The 9852-nt window shown below is 46.8% G+C and overlaps 3 protein-coding genes across 3 annotated transcripts, besides 11 other annotated features; all 3 read right to left on the minus strand.

Annotated features, from left to right (window-relative positions):
* Nucleotides 1-9852: a sequence feature (heterozygous, Esmeraldo-like haplotype).
* Nucleotides 936-971: a sequence feature (AT_rich).
* Nucleotides 1188-1227: a microsatellite.
* Nucleotides 1409-2971, minus strand: Tc00.1047053511037.20 (hypothetical protein, conserved; the record flags this gene model as incomplete). Its single annotated transcript, XM_801109.1, has 1 exon — nt 1409-2971. One exon carries the CDS (start codon nt 2969-2971, stop codon nt 1409-1411), a length of 1563 nt encoding a protein of 520 aa, XP_806202.1.
* Nucleotides 3075-3156: a sequence feature (A-rich).
* Tc00.1047053511037.30 (hypothetical protein, conserved) lies at nt 3322-5895 on the minus strand (the record flags this gene model as incomplete). The annotated part of the gene is made up of 1 exon (XM_801110.1): nt 3322-5895. The coding sequence occupies one exon, from the start codon at nt 5893-5895 to the stop codon at nt 3322-3324; it is 2574 nt and encodes an 857-aa protein (XP_806203.1).
* Nucleotides 6006-6055: a microsatellite.
* Nucleotides 6219-6249: a microsatellite.
* Nucleotides 6372-6465: a sequence feature (A-rich).
* Nucleotides 6537-6579: a sequence feature (AT_rich).
* Nucleotides 6711-6754: a microsatellite.
* Nucleotides 7294-7378: a sequence feature (A-rich).
* Nucleotides 7463-7504: a sequence feature (CT-rich).
* Tc00.1047053511037.40 (hypothetical protein, conserved) lies at nt 7923-9677 on the minus strand (the record flags this gene model as incomplete). The annotated part of the gene is made up of 1 exon (XM_801111.1): nt 7923-9677. The coding sequence occupies one exon, from the start codon at nt 9675-9677 to the stop codon at nt 7923-7925; it is 1755 nt and encodes a 584-aa protein (XP_806204.1).

Here is a 9852-nt window from a genome sequence, read left to right on the forward strand (position 1 = left end):
AAGGTGACCCAAGACGCATCCAGGAGCTGTGGCCAGGCGTTGCACACATTATGCATTCCAATACGCCGTCAAATGGTGCGACCGCGTTCCTCCGTACGAGTCCCCGCCTCCCACAGATTCCCCGCTTGGGCCCCTGTGTGCCCCGTGGGCCGAGTAACAGCTCTAATCCCCCTGGCACGTCATGAATCTGCATGATCTTCCGATTGCCTCTGCCGTATGGGAAGCATTCCAACTTCCCGCGGCAGAAGTGGTGGAGACTTGTGACGGGCCTGGCTGAGCGCTGATGGTCGCCAAGTTGCCGTCCCAGTGAGGGCCATGAGCAACCTTTGCATCGGCGCCAATCGGATGCGCACCGCACGGAACTGCACGTGGGCATCTGAGCTGCACACCAATATTTTTTAGCCTCCAACTGAGCCCGGGCGCACTCATATGAGCCAGTGCAGCGCCAACTGCCTTCCTTCAAGTGCCGCCCAATTGCTCCAAACAGTGGTGTGCTTCTTCCTCTTCAGAGAGGCTCGAATGGACTCAGGGTTCCTCGGCACGGTGATGGCAGCGACAGAGTGTCGCAACAAAGCGCAATTCATTCCTTTGTATTGGCCCCGCCTTGCAAAGAGTTGGCTGCCCGCTAATGGTGAGAACGCCGCCCACGTGGTGGCTCAATGGCGGGTTATTCGCTGGGCAAAAAGAAAGTCAAGAAAGTGCCGTTGGACCACTCCGCCTCAGAATGTGGTCGTGGGCATCTCGTGGACGCCGTCCAATCTATCAGTCATCCTATCAACTCAATTCCCTCTCAAAATTAACGCCTTGTCACAAGCTGCATTGCATTGTAAATTTTTGGGAAATAAATTATTGTTGTCTGTCGTTTTCATCAGACACGGGACAGCTGGAACTTTTATCTTGCAAGCTTTCAGAAACAACAGACAAAAAGAAATTACTTTTAATTTGATTAAAAAAAAAATTAATGAAAAAAAGTTCTAGCAATTTGAGCGTTCTTCCACCACCCACCCCGCTTTACTGCGTCCCAACAGTTAAATCCTTCTTTTTTTATTGTTTTTGTGTTTTCCCAAATAAGTTCGATTGCTCACACTGCGTTAACACCCACCCCCAGGTCCCATTGCGTTATAACTGTATCCCAGCAGGACGCGGCTGGCCCAGGCGCTGTTTGATGCCGCCAGCCCTGTGCCCACAAAAAAAAAAATAAAAAAATAAAAAAAAATAAAAATAAAATCCTGTGAGGGAATTATTGCCGTCTCCTGGCTTACTCCGATAATACAGGGTGATCGACCGTGACACCACGGTGAGGGATCAGACCATAAGATCACCAGGACACCTTTTTTTTTCTTGGTCAAAAGAAGTGCATATTTGAAGAAAAAAAAAAGAAAAAAGGGAAGGGGGGATGAGCATTTACTCACCAATTGAAGCCTTCTTTGACAACCGCAACAATACTTTCCGCAATGGACATACATGCTGTAGCGGAAGGGCTAGGTGCATTACGTAAATTGAGAATAAGTGGGTTATTTTGACCCTTTGTAGATGATCCGTCTGTGTTCGCATTCTCCACCACCTCAATGACTTTTTTTGGTTTCAAAGTTGCGGAGAGGACAGTGCGAGGCCGAGATAACTCAATGCAAAGATCCGACTCCAGAGCCCCGTTTTCTGCAATTGCCAAACCCATCACACCACAGAAACTCTCCTCCACGTCCGAGTCTTTAAGTGAAGGTACCAGCTTACGAGCCTCGTGGAGGAAAACCGTGCGACTGGCGTCGACGCAAAACGTCCGAATTACAGTGTCAAAATGCTTTACAAAATTTACCCAGCCGCCTCGGCTCGTAACCGAATGCCAGCAGTACTCGGCATCAAACCAATACGGCGAATACCCATAGCGATGTGTTGCCACAGCAGACCCGGGACCAACAATGACCTGCCGCCCACGTCGTTCATCCACCGTTGGTGTGAAGTGAACGCCGACGCTGAGTCCCCTCGTCTCATCCGGAGCGGGATAGACGTTCATTTTGACGAGGTCGCGTGCCTCTGGCTTTAACTGGTAATAACGTCCACGGAAACTGAAGGTTTGAGTCACTTTCTTTCCAATTCTGCTTAGTATTGGCCCAGATCGCTTCGCAGTAATATCGTTTGAAAGACCAGTGCAAGTAATGACATTTTTAGCCGCAATTGTTTTCTCAGGACCCAACTGCCCCTCTTCACGTCCACGAATTAGCACCATCTCTGATGGCGCCTTCTTTTCTTCTTCTTCAAATGACAATCCAACAAAGTCCATAGCTTCAAATCGAAACTGCGCATTAAAGAGTCCTTTTGAGCCCTCATATAGCTCCTTTAACATATGGCGTGCCACAGCACTGAAATCTGCGATGCCCGTATCCGGGGAATATAGGGCGTAGACACCGCATACGTTGGGTTCCACTTTTTTAATTTCCTCTTCGTTCTCAAGAATTTTTAAATCGCGCACGCCATTTTCAATGCCCTGTTTGTATAACCGTTGCACCGCTGGAATCTCCAACTCATTGGCGGCAACAACAAGTTTGCCCACACGATCGTAAGGAAGATTATTCCGTTTGCAATATTCCATCATGAGATCATGTCCTCTTGGACATAAACGAGCCATAAGCGAGTTTGAAGGATAATACATCCCTGCATGAACAACACCACTGTTGTGGCTCGACTGATGCTGGGCAACATCCGCCTCCTTTTCAAGCAAAATGACGCTTTTATTGGGAAACTGCTTTCTTATTTCCCTCACAACCGCCAGACCAACTATACCACCACCCACCACCGCAACGTCGTAAAACTCCCGGCGGGTGTCTTTGGAGAATATGGAGACGGCATGCTTTGTCGCTGCCACATCGGTTGTTATGTATTCGTACTTGTACTTGTAATTGACCGCGGCGCCAAAACCGCCAAAGACGCCAACGCCGCCAAGCCGGACGGCCCATGTGAAGATTTTAGATGTCATGAATGACTCAACTTCAACTGCGGAAGCCACCTCGAACAAGATTGCAAAAATAAAACTATTCTCCTCACCTTTCTCCTTCTTCTCCAAACAGCTCCAGCAGCCCCAGAAGCAAAAAGTATCAAGCAAAAATAAGAAGAAAAAGTCAAAGACAAACAAAAAAACGGTGCAAAAAAAAAAAAAAAAAAGGGGCCGGAGCATGTAGGGTGGTTAAATAGTTAAAAAGCCCAGAGCAGAAGCTACCACTTTAACATATATCCAACAACAGCGATAAGAAACAACTGGAAGAAAGCACTCATCGCCTCAATTTCGCCACAACCCTCCAGACGCCGTACCTCTTCCCAACGACGCATTCAACACACTGAAAATAGGACTTGTGTAACAGTTGTGTCCATCATGTTCAAACGTAGAAGAACATCACTCAGCCGGCAGATGAATTGTTCTCGCCGTTTTTCGTTTAATTGACGCAGTTCGTCCCACAGTTGTAAATCAGCCACCAAGAGTCGTTTCATTAGACGGGCCGTTGTCTCCAAAGACATGCTGTTCTTATTCGTCAGTGAAGTCTTTCCCCATTCAAAAAGTGCGTCAACGATTCGCATGATGTCCTTTAAAGAAAGAGTATGGCACAGTTCTCTTTCATTGTTTGGTTCGGTAACCGATTCGGCCCGCTGCACGCGCTCAGCCATTGCTGCATTAACGGCACTGAAAACCATATCTCTGACGTAAGTCACAATCATTAGCTCTGACTTTGCCACGGAGTCGCTTACACCACTTCCCTGTTGACCACGATACCTGCGGGGAATATAACCGTGATTCGGGTTGTAGTGGCGGTCGTTCGGTACATTCCGAAACATTTGGTACCGCTCTGTCACAAGAGGCCACAGCACACTAAGAGTGAAAAGAAGACTTGGTAAGTCGTCCGGCTGAAGTGTCGCGCCGCTGTTGCTAGACGGGGTGCGTGCCCTTGCCACACAAACTGCCTCCACAACAAAAAGTGCTGCTGTAATGAAACAACTTTGCACCTCCATTCCCCGCCGCGGTGCATCGCGCGCCGCACGTACCAACACGTCAAATAGAATAAGAAGGGAATGTGGCGAAAGTTCTTCTGCAAGTTGCCCGACACTCTGACTATTAACCTCTTCAAGGTGCTTCATCCGAAGCGCCGCTTGCATTTGTCGCTGCTGCAAACGTGCCCTCGCTCGAACGGAGTTTAAAAGAGCAGATTCAGTATCCTGTTTACCATGCTCACGATGCAACTTGGCCCGTTGGCTCCGCGTAGCAAAGGCAAAAAGAGAATTTTGCCTAGACTTCTCCAAAAGTGCCCTCTGTGTGCCCGTCGACAACTGAGGAAACATGCATTTTACAAGCTGCATGAGCAATTTTTGCGAAACATGCTCTTCTGTTTGAATAAGTTTCATCGACTCCAGACCAAATAACAGTCGTGCTGCTTTTACTGGAGGAAGTAACAATGACATCTCATTCATCTGTGTGACCAGGGCACCCTTGGCATTCTCACCACACTTCATCATTGCATCTTCCAGGCGGCGTAGTGTCTGGTGCATGGTGGCCTCTCCTTTCCCCTCATTGGCGTATAATACCAAAAGCGACGAAGCTGATGCCTGCAAGACCAAAAGAAGATCAAATAGCTCTTGCGCTTCTCCATAGCAAGTGATAATGGCGTTTACGTCCAGTAATGGCAAGACATGGGAGCACATCGCCAGCGTTTCCAGCACCAATGAGGTTACTTCGCAAGACGAGGGTGGAAGCCACCGCAAAGGCGGAATCCTCTTCATTGAATCACCTGTAGAATTCGTTTCAGATATGCTTAATTCAACGGTTGCTTTGGAAGCACTTGAAGGAGGGGGTTCCTCTTTTGCCGTTTCTGACGTTGTCATCATTTCCATCATCATCAGCACCGCCGGGTCTTTGCTATCTCCATTCGAGTTGACGGGTACCAGCACGGAGGCAGGAACAGTTAAGCCCTTTTCACCCTTTAATTCTAATCGAGCCAATTTCCTGCGACGCATCCTCCGTGAGGGAAGAGAAGCCACAAACCTTGGCGCACGCGTATTCAATGCATGTCCCTTGAGGGAGTCCTTCAGTGCCCCAAAGCCAAGACGAGTAAGAGAGAGAAGCATCACAATTACCGATGAGGCAGTGCCGACACCATTACCGCCTTTCTGCTTTGGGAAATCCCGTACCGCTGTCACCCATATTTCTTCACGCAACAAAAGGCGCCACAACCTTGCCGAGATGTATGGGCGTGAGAGAAGAGAACCCTGAAGTAGCGTAACATCCGCCTTAGCTTCTGTCACAGCGTCTCGGGCGGCGTTTAACGCAACCGTGTCCTCCCGTCTTTTCCGCACAGTATGTAACGCTTGCTCGGTATTCTGCAGTCTGGATTCCAACCGACTCATATGATGGCGATAAAGTTTTCGCCGTTCCTGCTCCATAAAATGCAGCGAAGAAAGCAAACGCAGGGCATACTCTGGTTGGCGCATGAAATGTTCCTGAGACTTTAGTGCAGTGGATGCCGTTAAGATGGTTCCCTGTTGCAGATCTGTTTTAAAATTCTCCGGAGAAGCTGGTCCCACACCGCTATGAGATTGTGACGGCGGTGGGACAAGTTTCATACTCATTTCCCTGGGCGGCTGTGTTTCGTGATCTTTAACCCTTTTTTGCGGTGCCGTTTTTTTGCAACTTGTAAGGGAGAGAAAACTGCGTTCCAGTAGAGAGACAGCCACCGGCACGTGACGAAAGAGCAACTTGTCCTTCACGGCAGCTCTCCTTTGAGCCTCTCCATTTTGTCTTATGTCCACGCCGGGGTGAAACAAAGAGGGGGGACGCTGAATAGCCTCCTCCTTCAGAATACGGCGAAGCTGCAACTCCACACGTTGGAGAGCAGCAATGCGCTGCGACAGCAGCATTATCCGTTCCCCGGCGATACCTCTTATTAAGCCACCCTTTTGCTACACAAGCACACACAACTCCCTCTATTTCTCACTTCCTGTCGGGAAACACTGGTGCCTTCAGTGGCAAAAAAAAAAAAAAAAAAAAAAAAAAAAAAAAAAGGAACAACAACAAAAAGTGTGCACAACAAATGAAGGCAATACACTCCCGCGGAGGTGCACGCAACAAGAGAAAAACGGCCACATGAGTCTTCTGGATTTGCGGGCGCCAAGGAATGAGGCCCAGTACGGAAGGAGCAAAAAGTGATGCCTCCTTCCTCGGCGCCCCTTAGAGAAAAATAACACACATGCACACACACACACACACACACATGGACCGGCATATGTCACCAACGAGGGTAACGTTAAGAGTCAGCGGGATTGAGGCAAAAGAACTGCGTTTGTCTAGTTACCCCATTGTCATTAGGCAGCAAATTTTCCACCGCGTAAATAGCAAAAAAAAAAAAAAAAAAAGAGAAGAAAAAAACACCAAAAAAAAAAACACTTTGAAAGGAACAACATGCAAAAAAAAAAAAAAAAAAAGAAAAACTAAAGGAAAATCACCATGAGGGACCGGAAAAAGGTTCAAAAAAGAAAAGCATAGGGATATGGTGCGCACCAAATAAAAAAAAAAAAAAAAACATTTTCTTTTTTTGTTATTTTCCCCCTTCTTCTTATTTCCACTCTCCCCTTAGTTTCTTTGATCCTTTACTCCCTTCCAAGCATTTATCATTTCTTTGCTGTCAAACTGAGAGAGATGGAAAAACCCCAAAGAAGTTTTTTCCCTTTAAGTTAAAAACGAAAAAGAGGAAAAAAAAAAAAAAAAAAAAAAAAAAAACAACAAGAACAACAACAAAGTTCACATCTCAGTAAACAGGATGCGTTTTTCTTTTCTTTTTTCCTTCTTCCGGAACCTTATTTCCCATCTATGGAAGATATTGCACAGTTTCCCTCTCGTACACAAAACTATTTCACATAAAAACAAACAAACAAAAAAAAAAAAAACATGACAAATCCTCACCCCTGTCACCCCATTCATATTTATACAACTATCTATAAATACATACACATGTACTCATACATGTATTTGAATATAGGGGATGGATAAGGTCTCGTACATATTCCTAGAAGGAGAAAGTATAAAAACGGGAGAATACAGTTTGATTCAACACGTCTGATATTCCAATTCAGCTAAGATTTATACAACGCCTGCACACCAATAAACAAACGTGTTCATAATTCAATCCACAACAACCGGGTTCTTTGGGAACCCACAAAGTGGTGGCCTTTTTGAAGGGCCCCCAGCAACCACCGGACTCCTCTCCGCGTGAAGGGCAACAGCGGAGTGAATGGGATGACAGGAACAACAAAATCAGGAAAAAAAAAAAAAAAAAAAAGAGAAAAAGAAAACAACCACCACACAAACAAACAAACAAACAAAAAAAAATAGAGAAGAAAAAAAGTTGCGGCCCCGCCACCTTCCAAAGCGGTGTCGTAAGAAACAAACCAATAAATAGGTATAGAAAAAGGGTAGTGAAACAAGCCGTCTCCCTCTCTTTCTCTTTCTGTTTCTTTCTTTCTATTTCTCCGTCCCCTTTATTTAGCCTCATCTGGTTGCACATCCGTTCAACACACCCCCAATAATTGTTCGTGTGTATATAAATGCATATGAATGTAAATGTGTACTTACATCCTTTCCCACTGTATTGCTGAATGTATGTAATAATCTTCTGTGCGCCTTATTTACTTTTATTATCATCCCGTTATTATTATTATTTTCTGTTTTTGTTGTTGTTGTTCTCTCATCCTCTTCTTTTCCTCCACTCATCAGCATCTCTCACAAGCAGCTCTTCCACATGATATTTATATAAATAAGAACAAATTCCTTACTAATTTCTCACCCAGATATGTGCCCCATTCCATCAAAAATAACATTTCATCATGGCATTATCAATGATTTTCTCTTTTTCCCCCACCTTTTTTTTTCCCCCTTTTCTTTCTGCATACTACATTCTTCCACTCATACCTGGCGCCACATTGGGGAGACCAAGAAATGGTGGTGGTGTCGGCCATCCCCAGCCGAGGGGTGGGACGGGCGGCATGCCGTACAACGCACCCATATTAACGGCTGGCATCATCACCGGCGGCGCTGGTGGAACAGGTGGCGGCAACCCAAACATAGGTACAACGGGCGGATTAGCAGCCGGATTCATTGCCCCCTCAAGATAGGAGCGCTGCACATTAGGCGTATGATGGGCTGACGTCGGTGTTCGTGGACAAGCCCGCGCTTCTTCGTTCTCCTGAGACTTTGCCATGCTAGCATAAATATCGTTAAACACTCCTTTTGTAATATCCCTCGTAACCTCAAGGGAGGCCGGACATTCCATAGAGAAAAGTACTTCAACCGCAGACCCGCGCAAAAGCGTCGCAAGCTGCTGAATAAAAAGATAAAGCTCGGTCGGGTTCGCACTGGGGCATAGTCCTGAGCAAAAAACGGTGATACGTTTAAAATCCACCTGATACTCTACACCAGATACATTCAAAGAGTACCCTCTTTCACGAATCAGTCGTTGACAGACGTTATATGCCTCCGTTTCGCGACGACGAGCATAATATACTCGCTTTTTCCCCTTGTTCATTCCACGACGAATAACACGTGGAAGTCGTAGTAGTTTCTCCTTGTTGTTTCCAGGTTCCACGGTCTCCAGAGGTTTTGACGCGTCCTCCGGATAAAGAACCTCGCGAGGGAGTTGGGCCAAATGGCTTGGAATTAATGACTCGTTGCTCATATGAGCTGTGAGATCCCCCACAACACGACCCATGTTTTCGCCCCCATGACTTTCGACAGAGACAAGATCCCCGATGGCAAACGTCCCCCATTCACTCTTTGGCACATAAAATACGCCATATAATTGCTTAAATTTTACAAGAATATGTGTCATAATGGAGCACTTTGCATCGGTTTCACATGCTTCCTTTTCCGCTTTTACAGCCATCTCGTCTCCCACAGATTCTCGACCTTGTTGGGAAGCTTCCCTTTGACTGAGTAAGCTAAAAGACTGCTGGTGACCCAGTGGTGCGGTCTCAAATAAGGATTCGGTGCAGGACTTATTTTTGCCAATTGGCGTGGTATACCCTTGGGTTTCATTCTTATCCGAGTCCTTTTCGTCCCCGTTTTCAGGTGCTTCCACTTCACTCCTGTCCCATGCTGCGAGAGAACGCGTATGTCTCCTAGGAGGCTGTTCTCTCGCGTCATTTTGGCCATGAAAACATTCTGAAGAGAGACAACCAAGACGCAGGTATTCTTTTGTGGGATCTGCAGCAAGCCCAAGCTCCGGACCCAGTTCCTTCCATGCGATGGAGTCCCATGAGAATTGCTCGCGGCTGCTCATTCGAGAATGTGTTGGCGAGCGTGCGCTGCCATTCTGTAGCGAAAAGCTGCTCTGAGAGCGAGAATGATGTCGTCGGTAACGAGGGTGAACTGTCAGCGTAGTAACAAAGACAGTGTCTTCCGACTCATGTGTACCGTCCTTCGCAAAAGAAGTCCGTGCCGGTACCACCGACGGCGGATGCTTGGAATCCCTCACGCCACAGTGCAAAACATGCGCTGGAACGCGCGGTGATGACTTGTCAGCAATGTTCATTGGTACCGCTGCAATGTTTGCGTTTATGTTCTTTGTATTGCTCTCATCTTCTACAGCCGTCGTCATTGAAACTGCCTGTTCGCCGCCGGTGGTAGTCATGGAGCTCTCCCTTTCCATATATATATATCACCCAGCTTTTTTAATGGCCGTGTATGCAAAGCAACAGTCACTCACTCCCTGACTCACGCTCCTCCCCAAATTCTTTTTTTCTTTTTCTTTTTGCCCTCTCGCCTCCCCCTTTCTTTCTTCACTTCTTGTCCTTCGGTCAATTTACAACACCCTCACACCACCA

Source organism: Trypanosoma cruzi, genomic scaffold (genome assembly GCF_000209065.1).
Source record: "Trypanosoma cruzi strain CL Brener 1047053517031 genomic scaffold, whole genome shotgun sequence".
Classification (NCBI taxonomy): Eukaryota; Euglenozoa; class Kinetoplastea; order Trypanosomatida; family Trypanosomatidae; genus Trypanosoma; species Trypanosoma cruzi.